Below are 18,097 nucleotides of genomic sequence, written 5' to 3'. Positions count from 1 at the left end.
TTTTCGTGCCCAGTTACAAGAGAGGGACACAACAGAGGAGTCTAGGGGAATGACTGTGAACAAAGACTGATGAAGCATAACCATGTAAAAACGCTCATCTCCCAGGTGTAGCATGAAAGCGTACAATGGGTTGAATCATTTATGGAATACTCTTTTGGCTCTGGAACATGGTTACTGTCGCTGGGGCTTTGAGTGCCTGCCAGAAGCAGCCATGTCCATAAGCAAGAATGACAGCATGAAGTCTACACAACCAGTCTGTACTGAGGGTGAACACATGACTTATGTTTGTATGGGTGACTTGGGCTGATGAAAGAGCATCCGGAGTACGAATTCTGTCTTTACAAACATTGTTGACGTGTTTTATGCAAGATCATTTCAGTCCCTTCTCCCTTTATAGGTGCATTTAAGTTGAAATACCGAGGGTGTAGAAGGAAATGGGGAGAAAGAATAAATGGGTGACGTGACAGGGAAAGAGATTTTTGTTAAGGCGACAGGTGGGATGCAGATTTAAAATAGAAGACAGTTTTAGATTTCACAGCGAGATCTTCAGGGTTGTCTGAGGTGTGGGGAGAAAGATAATTCACATTTCGGATTTAACAAGTATGTCTTAATGAAGACAGACAAAGACAGAGTAACCATTTCAATAAAAACACTTTAATAGAGAAACAAATTTAAAAAAAACAAAAAGAAAAACCTTTGAAACACAGTCTAAATCCTTTATCATAACCACCACCGATTGAAATGAAAAGTGAAACAGAAATATTCATTATTATCAAGGACCCACACGTGTGGAACCTTCAGGATCTGTATCCAGGACAACAGGTGTGCCATGGATTTACTGATGTACAGAGGGGAACAGAGGAGACTGGAGACAAGATGGACGACTATGACAAAAGATGTGGCTTTTACAAAAGGCTGAACACAGTGCTCTCTACTGGCTGGGCAAAAGGGTGCTCCCATACAAATCGGCCATTCAAGTTCGCTAGGCAAGGTGTATACAAAGGCAACGTGAAGGAACTTTTAAAAAACCCCACTTAGGTGTGTTGATATGCAAGTGGGGTCAGGTGTGGGTGCGCAAGCCATTCAAACCCACTGAATGAAAATCAAATAAATCAATTTTGTGTGTTTTTTTCCCCCTCTCCATGTCAAAAGTCAGAACCATGCTGGAAACAAGTTTACCATACTTTTTGCCTTATACACACACCACCAAGGGACCAACATGTAGAATGGCTCAATTGCATTTCATTCTGAAATAGACATTTGTAGTGCCCCATTTACAACAACTAATTTTTGGGAAACAGATTGATGTTCAACACTTATTTGCAATGTTCAAGACTAAACAATGTGGCATGTATTGGGAGCAACCTGCCCAGCAAAATAATTCCAGAAAAAGAAAAATTACATGACCATTACATTGACATGTTAGTAAAATATTATAATAGTTTTGTTCATAATGTCACAAGTCATTGTACACATCAAATAATATATAAAAATTTGACTTTGCAGGGACAGAACAAAAGCATGATTTTGTTTCTCTTTTTACACAAATCAATACAAACCATTTGATAAAAACGGGGGAAAAACAAGCCAGGTCATCTTGGCATGCACAAAATGAACGCACAGTCTTCACGAAAATCATTGTCGAACCACAAAGCACCGGTAAAATTAAAAGGATTTTGTTTAACGGTTTTGATTTAGTGATAAAATAGAAGGAAATACGGAAATATTAACTGAAAAATAGGTATTCTACAGAAGAAGAAAAAATTAGCTATTAGCCTGCAACATAAAATGTAATCTTTGTCAAAACAGCCACAAGTGATCTTACAAAAATTAAATCAAACAAGTTACATTATATACTATATATATGGATATATACTATACAACATTGTAACTGCCAACTGGGTCCTCCTTGTCCATTTCGGTAGTTTTAGTGAATTTGCATAATTAAAAAGGGCATACCTCTTCTTTAAACTGCTTCTACAAAATTGAGGCGATCCCAAAACCTTTTTTGTAAATACCTAGAAAATGCATATTTACAAGTTTGTGTACTTTGAGTGACAAGTCAAAAAAGCCCAACCTCTTTAATTTCGGACCTTGGAATTCTTGCGAAATCGTTTGAAATAAATAATTGAAGATGATTGTTACCAAATTTTACCAAAAAGAAATAATTACTAGATGTTTTTTTAATGTGTTGGACTCAAGACAGTTATGTTAGTTGATGGGCAGATAATTCAAAGCTAGAGTTAAATAAATGTAATTATAATCACAATTTCTGTGATTGTAAAAATGTGTGTTTTGTCGTTTGGGGTGGGGGGGAAACACAAATTGTCAAATAAAAGGTTACAAAAACTTTACACCATGAAACATACCAAACCTGTTACCAGTTTGCATTGAATAAATAATTGGCATGATTATTTTGTCAAAACTGCTTTTTTAAAATGTATATATAAGTAAATAGAGAGCACAAACTATAAAAGATGTACGTTCAGCTTGATGAATCAACCCTAAAATGTTTAATTCGTAAAATAATTGGTTTAGATGTTAGTTAGAAGTGCTCACTGGTCAAAATTGGCCTACACTGGAAGATATATTTTGTGGGGTCAATGACCTATGATTGTATTTACATACATTACAAATCAAAACATACTTGCAACGAAAACAGATATTCCTGCATTCTAAATTTGCCCGACAACAATAATAAAATGTCTCAAGAGTTCTGTAAATGTAACCTTTGTTAAAAAGAACCGAATGCAAGGTAGTGATATTGCTGTCATGAGTTTCGACAGAGGGAGTAAATTGCATTTTACTGGGTTTAAATTGGTCAAAACATCACCTGAAAGAATCACTTGTTTCTGGATCACCGTTATGCTTGAATCAAAAGACAAAGACGCATCAAATTTTCACTTCACATCCACCAACCATCCTACATGCCCACCCAGTCAGACCTGCTTGAGCATCCCCTCTACACTTTCACATTCCTTTTGAGTCACCATCACATTAAAAAAACATTCCAAAAGACAACTCATTAACATATACCTGAAGTCTGAAAAGATCAAAATAAAAAAATGAAATCACTTTGAAAAATGTGTTGATTGGTAATGCAACAAGTTGAGATGGAATCCGCTCACGGCACAACCGACCTAGACAGACCTTTTAGTCAGGAAGGAGAGAAAACTGTCTCAAGCTATAAGTGGAAACAGAAGTAGCGGTATACTAGCAACATAACTAAAACAGATAAACATAGCCTGCAAATTTCAGAAGACCGTACTTAAGAGCACATGCATTGGCTAGTCAAAGCACAAGTCCACAGAGATGGTATTGGACTTAGGTTCTTTCTGCCCTTCTTCACTAAGATGGAATCACACAATGGTGGGGCTACACCTCACTTCAATGCAACTATGCATGCTTATCATGTTTCTATAGTTTTCCATATTTTCAAGAACACAAAGCCTGTGGAAAAGGGAAATGTACGTGCAACCGACATCCTTGAAATCTATAAATGCATTTTTGTATGTTTGCGGTGTGTGCGTTTATGCAAGAATCAATATGACAAAACTGATTAATCTTTGATGCTGTAGTTGATGTTAAAAGGTGAGGATGTTTAAGGATTAAGGATCCAAAGCAAACCAAGGCTAAATGCTAACATGGTACAGGAAAATGTAGGTACATGTCTGTGGCATACAACTCAGTCATTTATTTTCTTTTATGTACAGATTAGAGGGAAATTTATCTACTTCTATACATTGTTCCATATAGTTCAATACATCAATTGACCACTTAGCTGTTCTGCCTGTTCTCACAACCAGGATGAAAATCAAGATGCTTAAAGTCCACTCACAAAAATTGAAAAAACAAACTAAACAAAGAAACCCCTTTAACAGACTTATTTAATGGCCAACATAACCAACTTCAAAAAGGGAAAAGCTAACAGGCAGCTAAGTGGTCAACCGAATCGTGTTTTTAAAATATTTTGTAACTTTTTTTTTTCTTTTTTTTTGGCATTACGTACATATACAAGTGTACATATTATAAGTATATATTCATATATACACAATGACTATGTATATATACCAGTAATGCATTCATTATATATACTTTTTTTTTTCTTACTTTTTCACAGATGTGAAACAGAAGAAAGATTTGACTGTTACAAATAAAAGTTTGAAACAAAAGAAAAGCGGGAAACAATAACTATCAATAGAAACGATTTGTAAAAGCACTTGTACCATTTTTTTTTTCTCTTCATTTTCCTCAATTTTTCCTTTTTTTGTAGCTTTTTTTCTATATAAAGGGTAGGAGGAGGAGGGGGAGAACTCATTTAAAATAGGAATAATATCCGTTGCTACCGTTTGAACTTCCTATACTGAGCTCTTGAAGTAAGGAAAGTGGGTCGCTGTTCTTCTTGACCTGTTCGGGGCGCGCTCGGGGCTTGGGTGGGGCACGCAGGGCGCTGGCGTAGGACATGGTAGGAGGTTTGCTGAGGCTTTGGGAGCCTCCAGGACTCTGACCTGGCTCTGAGGGGGGCTGCTGCTGCTTGCTGTTGGGCATGAGGGGGGGGAACTGTCCAAGGTGCTGGAGGGAGTGGGGGGGTGGCTGAGGGGCTGCTGCTGCCGCCGCCTCTGCCTTCATCTGCTCCTCTGCCTGCCGCAAGGCCTTGGATGACGCTGCTGGGGACAGGGAGGAGATGGGGGAGAGGGGGGGAGAGGGGAGGAGAGGGGGACAGGGAGGAGAGGGGGGGAGGGGAGAAGAGGGGGACAGGGAGGAGAGGGGGGGAGGGGAGAAGAGGGGGACAGGGAGGAGAGAAGAGGGGGACAGGGAGGAGAGGGGGACGAGAGGGGGACAGGTAGGAGAGGGGGGGAGAGGGGGACAGGGAGGAGAGGGGGGGAGGGGAGAAGAGGGGGACAGGGAGGAGAGGGGGACGAGAGGGGGACAGGGAGGAGAGGGGGACGAGAGGGGGACAGGGAGGGGAGTGGGAGGAGAGGGGGACAGGGGAGGAGAGGGGGACAGTGAGGAGAGGGGGACAGGGAGGAGAGGGGGACAGGGAGGAGAGGGGGACAGGGAGGAGAGGGGGACAGGGAGGAGAGGGGGACAGGGAGGAGAGGGGGACAGGGAGGAGAGGGGGACAGGGGAGGAGAGGGAGAGAGGGGAGGAGAGGGGGACAGGGAAGAGAGGGGGAAAAGGAGGAGAGGGGGACAGGGAGGAGGACATCAGGACAAGGGACGGAAGAAGTGGAATTCAGTAAACATCACAGTTGGCAGGGCTTGACATTAACTTTTTGAGGCACTTGTTCTTTGGACAAGTACATTTACGTTTCACTTGTCCGGATAAATATTGTGCCTTTGACCAACAAAGATGAGCTGTAATATTATACAAATAATATAGGTAACAATTGATGTTATTAAAAATGTTATTTGTTACATAAAACATTTACACAATTTCTGCAGAATGAAACACTTTCTGTTATGTACTGTATTGCAGCTTCATCCCAAGATCTCTACAGACCGTGCAGCTAATTTAATGCTCAACACTTGAACGGAGGCTTATTACCTAAAAGAGGAATTATTTAGTGTGTCTTCTCAGTTACACTATCAGGGCTTGGAAATACTGTGACTTGCTAAAGTAGGCAAATGTCTAATAGAACATAACATTTCATAATAATTTCAGGAAATCAAACAGCTGCAAGACCCAGTGAAATGTTACATAGGCCTACAGCTAGCAAACCAACGTTAGCTAGCATTTGGCTAACAACATTGGCTAACTCAACTTCGGTAGGCTATCCTCAGTTTTTGCAAGCTGACCAGTGCAAGTAACATGGCATTTTATTTTGTTTGAGTTTTAACTTGTCCAGTGGGGCAAGTCAATTTCTCTTCCACTTGCACTACAAAAAAAATCCACTTCTAAAGATACTTCTAGATACCACATTGTGTTGCATAATCTCTTTTTGGCACTAGACTTAACAACAAACTATACCGACTTCAAAATGTGTTCTCTCTGGTTTCTTTGTTGATGCTATGCTTAGCATTAACAACTGTATCATTAACAACTGTATCATTAACAACGACAGCCAAATGACAGGCCCATCAGCAAGGCTATAGTTCACAACTCGGAGACCAAACATCATGGCAACCTTCCCATCAGATTTGCCAACTGTGGGAAACAAAGAATGCCAACTGTCAAACAGCTCAAAACTAAAAGATGGACTGAGAAGGCCAGCTGTCACTACAATTACACTGTTGCAGCCCTACCGCTATTCACCTGCCAAACAGACTAGCTGGAGGTAGCAATCAAAAGCTCACATCCTCTTCCTTTTTTTATGTAGAGAAAGACATGGTCTTTCCAGTGAGGGAGAACGAGATATTAGAATGGCATAACACTATGCAACGGTATATATTTTTTACTATTATTGCAGGAATCACTGTGTGTATGGTTCTTCTTGAGAACGGGGCACTGTATGAAGTTGAAAATCAGCTGTTGTGTTGCTCAGGACCCAAGCACGTGTTAAATCACCAGCTGCATCACAGGCAAGGGCATCACAGGCACCGCACTACTCAATGCAACAACAAAAAGCCGAAGGTAGGACTCTGGTCCCCTACCTATGAGGTCCCGGTGCTGAAGTGTGCTGGCTCCGTTGCATGGAATGTTGTGAAACGGGCCGGGGGGGCCTCCGCCAGGCCACAGTTCAGGCGGGGGGTATCCGTAGGGGGCGTGGGGGTGGCCGTGCTGGTGGGGGTGCTCCTGGAGGTCGGCTGGACAGGGCGGGGGTGCCTGGGCGCTGGCGGTCTCGTCTGGGTAGCTTGAGGAGATGCGCCTCTGGTAGAGAGGCCGGCCGGGACCCCTGGGTTCATACTGGTGGGAGGAAGAGGGCGAGAGGTCAGGTGGGATTCAAGACAAAGACGCATTGGGAGGTGACATCACCCTCACACTTGAAAATCAACCCAGTCGTTAATCAACCACATTGTTAAATCAACCACATCCATGAGAAAAAGCAGAAGCTGCGATCCCGATCCACAAAAATCTGTTAGTCCCCCATGAAAAAGGCTCCTTTCTCAACAAAAAAAACAGATATCTTAAGGCAAATAACCGTTTGATCTTTTGCGAAACATTATTTGGCAGACAGACGCTGTTAGGTTGTACTTGATGTATTTCACAGAAAGTCTCAGGTCGCACAAAATGATAAATTCAATATAATGTAATACAATTATTATTCTTACATTTCGATATGAGAACTGTAAGAGCACTGGAGGTTGAAAGGTGTAAAAAAAAAAAAAAAAAGACGACTTCAAAAAACAACCGTACAAATCCTAAGGTTTTAAGTTCCAAAGCAGAAAAAAAACAACAACAATTATACCTCCATCTACAATGCTATCCAACCTGTAAGGTTCTGTTTGGCCTTACCTCTTCTACATTGTGAAGGGCAGTTGCTGCTGCTGTTCTGGGTGAGAGTGGATGATAGGATTCCTGGCCTGGACCTTGACCTTGCTGTTGCTGCTGCTGCTGTTGTTGCTGTTGTTGTTGTTGTTGGTGAAGCTGCATAAGGTGGACCTGCTCCTGCCTGCTGGGGTGAGCCATGACCGGAAGCCCGTAGGGGAAGCTTTGGTTTTGGCCCTGCCCCAGCATGTGGTTCTGGGCTCCTCCCGCAGCTCCGCCGTGGGGCCACTGGGCCTCCTGGAGGAGGTATTTGACCTGCGCCGGAGGAGGGGTGGTGGAGTGGCCCTGCGGTTGGTGGGCCGAGTGTGGGTATGCGTTGGGGTTGTAGAGGGGGTTCCCTGGGTGCGGCTGCAGAGCCGGGTTGCCGAGGAGGTCCAGCTCGCGGCTGGGGTCGAGGGGGTAGGGACACGGAGGGAAGGAGCTCGTGTGATTGGCTGTAGAGGCAGATGGAGAAGAAGGGTCCCCTGGGGAACGGGACTGGGATTGGACCTGGCGGTACTGGAGCAGGCGGGACTGGGGAGGGGGCTGCATCTCAGTCGGGTCCCTGGGGTCCATCTGCTCCTGGGGGGGCATCTCTCTCAGGAGGCCTGGGTACCTGAACACGCAAATGGAAGTTAACCAACCGGGGTCTTCTAAATGGCATGACAGGTCTTCAGAGAGAGAAAGAGAGGGAGGCATGCTCACACAGAGAGAGAGACAGAGAGAGAGAAAGAGAGGGAGGCATGCTCACACAGACAGAGAGAGACAGAGAGAGAGAAAGAGAGGGAGGCATGCTCACACAGACAGAGAGAGACAGAGAGAGACAGAGAGAGAGAGAGAGAGACACAAAGGAAAAGAGGAAGGTTAGGTTACCTGCTGAAGGGCGGGCCGGCGGCGCCAGCCTCCTCCTCCATGCTGGCGCTCATTCTCCAGTTGGCCCGGAGCAGCTGTGGGGGGAAGCGGGCCAGGCCGGGCTGGGCCAGGTGGGCCAGCTGCTGGGGAAGGGGGAAGGCCACCCCGCCCTGGAGGAACGGCCCTGGGTCGCCCCACTGGCCCAGTCTGGCCTGCTGGGTCAGGGCCTCAAGAGCTAGAGGGTCTGGATGAGAAGAGGATCCGATGTTAGCCGTAAAAGGGTCTGGTATGTACTTCCAATTAGAGGCCATATATATGAGACACAGCCAGTGAGTCAACACTCCCTGGAAAAAACCCTTAAGAGTGCTGTCTTGCAATTAAATTTAGGTGAGTAATTGCCTGAGCTTTTGGTAATTATATGAACCCTTAGGAAAATAAGAAATTAAGGAGGGAATTACTGATCACCTCCCGAAACAACTTAATAAGTGGGCCAACTTATCAGGATATTCAGAGGGGACTGGCAAAGGCAAGTTCTTTATTCATTGCAGCGGGTAATAGCCCAGAAGACACTGAGTTAGTCGGATACTCACCAAGTCCATCTCCCATTCCTCCATCCTGGCTCTCCTCCCCGAAGCTATTGACCCTGCCGGGCTGGGACAGGGCTGGGTGGTGACCTCCCTGGTGTCCAATGGGACCCCTTATCGAGTTGCCCATCTCCTCCGAGACCCCGGGGTCGCCTTCTAAGCCTGGAGACTGCACTCCTCTGTGGGGGGGCATGGGTCCGCTGAAGAAGGAAGGATTGTGACTGCTACTGGGGTAGGCGGGCGACAGCTGGGCCGAATGCTGTTGTTGGTTCTGTTGGGTCATGGAGGAGCCGGGATGCTGAGGGGGGACCCGGAACGGGAGCCTGGATACAGGGTACTGGAAGGCTCTGCCCCCTGGGTGGGGCCCAGGGGCGAATGCTGGATTGGGGGGTGCCAGGTGGTAGTTGAGGGGTCTTTGGCCTGAGGGGTCCTTGCGGTGGAGCAAAGCAGCATTGGGGAAGCCCATTCCATCTGTCTGGGGGTCCAGGCCTCGACCTGGTCCTCCGGGGTCCAACTCCCCCTAGTGGAGACGTGAGCAGAAAGATGACTTAGCAACAACTTATGACCCATGATTCACATTCTTCATGCAAATAAAAGAGCAGGTACGAGGGCTGTGGGAGGGAATCAAGTACGCACTTTGTCCTTCATGTCTGAAGATTTCCTCTCTGGTGTCTGAAGGCGGCTCTGCTCCGACTTCGGACAGCCCTCCATCTTACCTGCACGGATCACAAACACACCGAGTTAGATCTTGTTTGGTTAACTAGTAGCGGCTAAATTAAGACGATCTGTCCACTGACCCCCAACCCGAAAAATCAAATGCATCCAAAATGTTTAATACATAGGATACTCCTTTATCCTATGTATTAAACTACTGGTACTATTGGGCACCTTTGCCTCATACCACAACTACCCCCCCCCCTAGGTTTTCCTCCTTCCTGTAACCTGTATGTGCGTATATACGAACCGTTCCTGATGGGGTCGGCCTGCAGCTCCTTGTCGGGGCTGGTCTGCTGGCCCATGCCCAGCGGGGAGGGGTGGGCCACGCCCCCGCTGCCGTAGGGGATCGGCGAGCCGCGGTTCTGGGCTAGCAGGTTCAGGTTGTAGGCCATGGCTGCCTGGTGGCTCATGATGCGTGGGTCCATGGGGAAGCGGTTCTGGTAGCCGGGCCAGGGTAACTAGGCAGGAGGATTTGTTTAGAATGTGTGTGATTGATTTCACAATTCTACAAAACTGCACAAAATCAAGCTAAGGTTCAGGACAGGTTTTTTGGTCTCATGATTAGCAGAATCCAGACATGAGAATGGAACGAATTCAGCCATCTTAATCAAAATAACGCAGTAACAATACAAATACTATCATATTTTGTAAACAGGTTTTTATATGGACAAATATTGCTCTACAGACACTTCTCTACATGATGAGGACTGGAGATGGAGGCGGTAGGGAAAGGCTACTATAAAATTCGGCTTGTTCTGGGAGAGAGCTGTTTGATGTTGCAATGGACTCTGCCACCCGTCAGTAGGGTTGAAAAAACGGTCTTTGTTCACAGAGAAGTCGGGGCTAAATTGACTCCAGCTGTGAACAGACCAAATCAACACTTTCCAACGCCAAATGTTCCTATGGACATGGGCCTAACCCTTTTGGGGATGCTAGATGCTGGCGTTGGTGAATACTCCAACACCAGAACAGACTGCTGGTGTCAGATGTCACTAACTAATGCAGCATTACAGAAGGAACTCGTGTCCTGTTTTTGATATGTAATTTATAAATAGTATAACTAAAAACCAGCCTCAAATGAAGGCAAAACACCAGCTGTCTGCACCGTGCATATTAACGACAAGGACCCAACAGGCGTGTGTGTGTGAGTGTAGGATCGCTGAACATCCGCGCTTACATGTGTCGAGCCTGCAATGTCATAGTGGGGGTGCGGCACCATGGCGACACGCTCACTCACAGGCAGAGGCATGGACATGACCATGTTGCCGCCATAGACCGCAGGGACGTAGAGGATGCTGGCGCCCGTGTGGGGGTCGATCCGCTGCACGGGGCTGGGAGACTTGCCCATGCCCGCCGGCGCGCCCCCCTGGGGCGGGGAGAACGCCCGGATGGGGTTGCCCATCAGCACCGCTGGGTTGGGTTGGACTGGGGACACAGAACGGGGGGAGATTTAGACGGATGCATTTGGTAGTTCTGCGAAAATACAAATCCCCCCCTGTAAATGCCAAGCCCTTTATGATGCGCTAATGTCAGAAAAACAATGTGTCATCAAATGAGCGGTCTCCAAGACGGTGCTTCGTCAGTTTATGTTTTGCGTATTTCGCGTTTCCTTTTTTTGTCTGCACTACTACTACTGTTCTCGTACGCTGTAACAAAGCCCATATTCATTAGATCACAATCCAACAATTTGACAGAGATGGTCTTCAAACCAGTGGAATGATGCAGTTATATTTATTTAAGCGTGATGTTATCTTGGGTTCTCTAATCAGTTGAAGAGGACAGCTAGACTGGGTGTCCTTTGCGATCACATCCTGGAATGATTCCTATCTTATTCTAGTTATTCTTGTCTAGGATGCCGAGGTAGCCCTAGGCCTTAATGCATCCATCTCCGACACTGAATTACTAGCTTATGAGGCTCTGGAGCCCTGTGTGTGTGTGTGTGTGTAGGGGTGGAGGAGGGCTTGATGGATAGATAATAGTAATCTTGCATAATGATGATAATTATGTTCATAATAACACCTTCTGTTGGGGGGGTGCTGGGTACACCTCAGTGCCCCTCTCCTCCGCTCATCATGCTTAAGCAACGGCCCAGTACATCTTTCCTTTTCCAGCCTCTCGATCCCCATCCGCACCCACCCTCTTCCTTTCCCTCTCTCCCCCCCACCCCCCTCCCCTCTCCCCCTGCCCCCCAACAAGCGCTCATGCGTTGCTGTACTGGCTGAGTGAACTCATGATGACGGTTGTGATGCGAAGGAAAGGGACATTGTGCTCGCCGCTGCTCTCCTTGACGAGCACCTCCTCCTTGGTCTACTGAACCAGTTGTGTCTTGGTGCAAACAGATATTTCCAATTGTCTCAAATAGCTGCTTTTTAAAGTTCTTTGGGGGGAAAAAGTGGATACTTTTTCCAAAAAAGCGTTGGACAAGGAAACTTCTGATCAAGCAGCAACATTTAATTTGATTAAACAATGACCCCACCCACATTTCTCCATCTGAGGATTGATCCAAGTATTATCTTATGAGCACAAAGTAGACAGAACCTTCAGCATCGTTTAGAGGTTTGGCCACAGTTCCCATGCCAGACAAAGGACCGGCACACTCACCAAACCCTTCCGGTGGAAAGAGCTCTGTGTGGTTCGCATGTTGTCCTTTCCCCTGTTAAAACACAGAGAGAGAAAGGGTGTTAGGTAGCAGGGGCACAGTCGCTTGTAGGAGAAGGAAGAGGGAGAGGGGGAGGAAGGAGAGAGCGAGAGCAGAAACAGCGAGCGGGCGTTTGGGCAGGAAGGTCCAGGGTGTCTCCCACGCGTCACTACGGCGACTGTGCGAGCAGAGCCTCGGGATCGCAAGGAGGAACGTGGACCCTAACCGGGGCTGGCTCGGTGAACACGCCTGAGGTGAAACAGTTCTAAACGCACAGGAGGCGAAATTGATCTTGCGAAAAAATCTTTTGTATTGTTCCTGTCATTTCATGCTACATCTTTTGTGGTTTGATACCCCCCCCCCACCCCACCCCCATTGTGCTACTTAAAAAATACATGAGACAAAAGGCACTAAAGTGTCACATTGAAGTGATGGTGTAGCTATTGAAGCGTAAACATTTGGCCTTTTCTCTAGCTATGGGTGGTCGTAAGGATGAGTGTTCCCAATGATATATTAACTATAACAGACACATGCATAATGCAAACCCTCCATAAGGGACAGCTTCTTGACGTACTTGTAATAATACTATATGCTAGGGTACAATCACCCTTATGTAATCCATCCATTGTATATTGGCATTAAAATTGGATGAAGGATTGTGTCAGGGACGAGATGGTTGGGGCGGACACCACCACACCACAACACTAGCGCAGCCTCAATGGCCTCCACTGCTAGCGCCAGAAAGCACCGGACTAGCAGAAGACAGAAGCCACAACAGGCATTAAAAAAATACATTTTCAACTCCATGTCTCTCCACTTGCACGGGGGTTCCTTCCCTTTTCCCTCTCCGTTTCTGCTGGCGAAGAGCGACTTGACTTCGCTCTCTCGCTCAGGAACACGCACGTGACGTCCGCGCCCGTGACGCTAATAAGACAAAACAGGCGAGGTGAAAGCCCTTTTACAGAGTCCGTCCACGTTTCCCCCTACCCAGTGGGGTGTTCCGTGGATATCGCTGTCGGTCCGTGCCAATCCACCATGACACAGCAATGGGGGAGCCATGGCGCATCTACGGTGCTGACGTTGACGGTTATCGCTACGTGCCGAACGCAACGCGGACATCTCGATACAAGAGTGGGATTTGGGTGAATGGTGTATAATTCATAGTTGGAGGCACGAAACACAATAATCCACTTATGTTTGATCTTTAGATGCTCGGGAACGCAGTCTCCGGGTGGGGCGAGTTTAACTGATAGCACTTGACATTTCCCCGGTGAGCTAACCTACAACTTGATACAAGTTGAGTATCCACATGCACTAGGAAATGCAATGCTTCATGCATTTTGTTGCATCAATATCGCATTGACGTGTTCTGCTGTTGAATAATAGGATACCGTTTATGGAGATCAATAGATTTCCAATGTATTTATATAGGCTGTTGAAGGCATTTTTCTGGATCTGTAAATTCAAAATGGAGTTTCTCATTCATGGCTGTACTGTCCATAGTCTTTAGTATGATGGTCTGCCTGCGTAAACATAACATGCCTTGGCCTAAGTGCTCTAGGGATAAAAATTGCATTTGAAAATGCGGCATAAAATATGGACCATGCGTTACAATAACCTTTGAATGCAAACACCACTCACTTGATATTAGACAACCTAACAAGATGGCCTTTTGCACATGCTACAACGGGGCATTTACATTTCACGTTCCAGGGCTTGAGATGCATTGGTACGAGTCTCATCTGGGTTACTGTCTGTGTGAACACGTGCATTAACCGACAGTGTAGATGACGGTGAAATAGGTTGTTGGCAAAATAGCCCGAAAGTCACCTTAAAACTAACTACATCTGGGCCCTGGTCTATTGAGAACACCCACAGCTTACAGTAACTGTTACGGACAACTTGTGCGAACCGTGCAACGTTCATTTGGGTCATATTGTGGACATCTGAAACAGAACCACCTCAATGTCATTCAAGGTGTGCCAGGGGCGCCTGAGGGCACGACATAGAGGCACCCACGAGGGCAGGTGAGCTGGCACCCAACGGGTGTGACGAGAGGAAGGGAGGCCGAGAGACAGAAAGAGAAAACAGAGATAAGAGTGAACTAAAGAGACAATGACGGCAGGAATAATGGAAAAGCGCTCCGGTCCACCCCAGTCTCCAGGTTTCCCCGAGTAAAGCAAGCAGCACCAGCATATGCCTCATTAGATGAAACACACGTGTATGTCTAAAAGCAAGATGATGTGGATATCCAGCTCATTAGGCCCAGTGGGTAATCCTGGGCCTTGGCAGCTGGAGTGATTTAGTTAACCTTTGCACTGAGTGCAGATCACAGAGAGGCATTTCAACCCCAGCAAAGAATGAAACACACAAACCTTTCAAAATAAGCCTCCTGCAAACCCCTCTCTCTTGGTCTTGTATAAAAATATATATATATTTTCCATATACACCCAGTCTTCTCCTCTGCATCTGGCTATAAAGAAAGCAATTTCCTCCAAGCGATGCAACCCAAATCAAAATGGGTCTCCGGGTGCCGCTTGAGGAAATTGATCTTTTCAGTTGAACTGAACTTGAAAGACCACTAAGCCGTCTCTCTAAAAGGAGAGCTAGAGGGGAAGAGCTAACCCCCCCCCCCCCCCCGCCCACTCCACCCCGTCTCAGACGGACCCCAGGTCCCCCTCGGCCCCCACCCCCGGAGCCCTTACCTTGGGGGGAGACTGCTGCTGCTGGGGCCCCTGCTTGCCCACGGAGGCCTGGGGGTGGGGGTGCTGCGGGTGGGCGTGGGGGTGCGGGTGCTGGGGGGCCCGCAGGGCACGGGGGATGAACTCGGGGGCCAGGGGGTTGAGCACGTAGGTCTTCTTCAGCTCCAGGGCTTCCAGCTGGGCCTTGATCTGCTCGAAGGTGATGCCGTGCAGGCTGGAGTTCTCGTGGCAGATCGAGATGAAGTGCTCCCAGAACTTCCTGGAAAGGGGGCGGGATGGGGGAGGGGACAAGTAGGGGGCAGGAAGAGAGGGGGGGGGGGGATTGAGACATGAAATAGATGTGGCATGAGTAACATCTACTGACAGGGTTTGGGTGACATAGACAGGCAAGATTAGCTGTAATCTGATCACACTAAGGGGCACACACACACTTATGTTTGCATGAGGAGAAACATTCTGACAAAACACCAGCTATAACTGTAAATCACACATGAATAAATGATAGGAGCCTGTACGCTTCTACAGGCACGGCATACACAACGGAGGACACACCGTAAAATGCATTGTCGTTCTGACCCCACAAAAAAAGACAACAAATACATGCCTTTATTGAAGGGGCCCCTTTTTCTTATTTTTTTCATTAGTCTGTGTGTGTGTGTCTTGCATGCATGTTGGGGATGGATGAATCCTGCTACATAAAGTGAGGATATGAGGCACCATCATCCTAGATACGACTTGGCCTAGGATTGGACCACCTGACAGGAACCCCTCCCCCAGGGCCCCTCGAACAGCACACTCCGTTTATTAGGGGTCTAGATCATTTCGAGTGCTCGTGTAATTATATTGAAGCTTTTGACGATGTCTTTGTATGCACATAAACCAGTGCACATTTGCATGCACTACTATATGGACTGTGTGTGTGTATATAAATATATATTTCCTGACATATAGGCTTTGACATGTAGGAAAATCCAATCCAGATTATCATAAATCCACACACACACACACACACACACAATTCTACGCATCACTACGGGAGGAATCTCAAACGCTAAAAATATTAACGAGAGTCAAAAGATATTACTCTGCAATTACAGCAGTCAGATTATTCTTATTAAGTTCTTGGTGAAGGAAAAATGATAAATATTGCTGCTCTGAGAAGAGTCCAAACTGATAACGGAGCAATGCGAGTCAAGGGACATGTGCCTTATTCATTTGTCATTGACGGCTGGGGGTAGATGGGTGTTACAGTGTGTGTGTGTGTGTATGTGTACAGTGTGTGTGTGCCTTCAGGGCACATTAGCTGACCGCCTTACTAAAGGCTGATTAATTCGAAGGGACCAAAAATAGCCTGTGCAAGTCACTGCAGATCAATTATAACACACGCGCACACACACACAAACAACCGACTGGCTGCATTTAAAGCATGGTTCCCCTGACCCAGATCATGGCCGCTCCAGCAGATCAGACCAGGACTGCATCTCTCCAGCCATGCTGAAGGGGAGGCCTGACAGCCAGGATGGTATCATCCGCTAAGCTGACATCCTTCATCACAGAGGGGGTTGCCACTACTCTGGGCTGGGCTTGGAAACCGCAATGTCCTGCAGGCTCCTGAACACACTGTGTGAGTGAGTAGGTGTGTGTGTGTGTGTGGGGGTGTGTGGGTGTGTGTGTGTGGGCCCAGAGCTGTCATCCCAACCCACAAAGGAGTCTGTATGCCGGAGGGGGAAAGCCACATCATAAGAGGGGAACAATTCCCTTAATCTCTCTTTCTCCATTTCTCTCCCATCGCCCACCTGCTGGGCATGTAAACAAAAGGTAGCCAGGGTAGAGATGGGCAGGAGAAGGCTCTCAGCACACACACCTCCATCATGGGACATCTGATACCAGGTTCAGGATCATAGACACACAGCTTCAAAAACCACCTTGCCGTTTTGGCTATTTTGATGTTGGGGAGGTGGGGGGGGGTACTTCGTCTCTCCGCCCCCCTCCTCCTTCCCCTCTCTCTCGCCCTCCCTCCCCCTTCCCCGCTCTCTCTCCCGCTCTCTCTCCCCCTCTCCCGCTCTCTCTCCCCCTCTCCCGCTCTCTCTCCCCCTCTCCCGCTCTCTCTCCCCCTCTCCCGCTCTCTCTCCCCCTCTCCCGCTCTCTCTCCCGCTCTCTCTCCCCCCCTCTGCCGCTCTCCCTCCCCCTGCCCCTCTCTCTCCCCCCTCCCTCCCTCTGGGCGGTCGGCTGGAGAGCCCAGAGAAAAGAGCTTCAGCTTTGGACGCATCGATTTAATTGCCGTCTCCCCAGGCTGTTTCCACAACAACTCTGCCGCGGCCGGACACACCGTGATTGGCTGACGCGCAACAGTTGCCATGGTGACTGAAGAGACGGGGAAGGGTTGCAGCTGGGGTCGCTTTGTAGGGTGCGTGTGTGCGTGCGTTTGTATGCATGTAAAGTAGGGGGTTGAGAGACGCCCCTTGATTCGCGGCCCTCCGTTAAACCCCTGAATCTAAATGAGACAGAGGAGTCTCGACCCACGTCCGTTTGAGGATGTTTACGACCCATAACCTCCAGAGCTCGTCATCCCCGGAGCACCGTGATGTCATCCTCAGCTGACCCACCACGGGGAGGACACATTGAAGAGGTTGGGGGAGGGAGAGACAGCAAGGAGTCCTGGCAGGGGGGGGGGGGGGGGGGCGTACCCCCACTGTGCCTCTTCCTGCACAGCTGGCACCCTGACTGTGCACCCTCCACGCTCCCCCTCTCACCGCCTCCCCCTCTCTCTGACACACCCACCAATACTGTAGCGAAGTACTGTAGCAGAGAACACAGTGACTAATCATTCGAAACATGGGTTGAATCACTCCTTTCTCCATCCATCCATCCATCCACACAAACACACACGACCCACCTGCACCTGCCCACAGAGCAGAGGGCTATGGGGTCTCCCACCACGGCCACCAGGGACTGGGCGCGGGTGATGGCCGTGTTGAGCAGCTTGTAGTTGGACAGGAAGCCGTAGTCCAGGTCCTCGGTGGAGTCCTCCACCAGCTGCTCCTTGCGCTTGATGGCCGTCTGCTTGTGCTTGCAGGTGTGCCGCGTGCGCACCGTGCTGAGGAAGAGCACCCGGAACTGCTTACCTGGAGGAGGAGGAGGAGGAGGGGAAGAGGAGGAGGAGGGGAAGAGGAGGAGGAGGGGAAGAGGAGGAGGGG

At 47.8% G+C, this 18,097-nt stretch overlaps 1 protein-coding gene across 1 annotated transcript in view; it reads right to left on the bottom strand.

Annotated features, from left to right (window-relative positions):
- Window positions 1–634: 634 nt before the first annotated feature.
- Window positions 635–18,097, bottom strand: part of helz (helicase with zinc finger) — a 39,079-nt gene continuing 21,616 nt past the window's right edge. The window contains 11 exon segments of the mRNA XM_062448321.1: window positions 635–4,667; window positions 6,594–6,846; window positions 7,396–8,023; window positions 8,281–8,503; window positions 8,850–9,363; window positions 9,480–9,559; window positions 9,808–10,018; window positions 10,738–10,985; window positions 12,162–12,213; window positions 14,904–15,159; window positions 17,797–18,025. Coding sequence (XP_062304305.1) covers window positions 4,315–4,667; window positions 6,594–6,846; window positions 7,396–8,023; window positions 8,281–8,503; window positions 8,850–9,363; window positions 9,480–9,559; window positions 9,808–10,018; window positions 10,738–10,985; window positions 12,162–12,213; window positions 14,904–15,159; window positions 17,797–18,025 — 3,047 coding nt within the window. The 3' untranslated portion in view covers window positions 635–4,314.

This window comes from Osmerus eperlanus, chromosome 22, assembly GCF_963692335.1.
Source record: "Osmerus eperlanus chromosome 22, fOsmEpe2.1, whole genome shotgun sequence".
Classification (NCBI taxonomy): domain Eukaryota; kingdom Metazoa; phylum Chordata; class Actinopteri; order Osmeriformes; family Osmeridae; genus Osmerus; species Osmerus eperlanus.
Note: the sequence above shows the minus strand (reverse complement) of the source record. Positions and strands in the feature narration are given on the sequence as shown.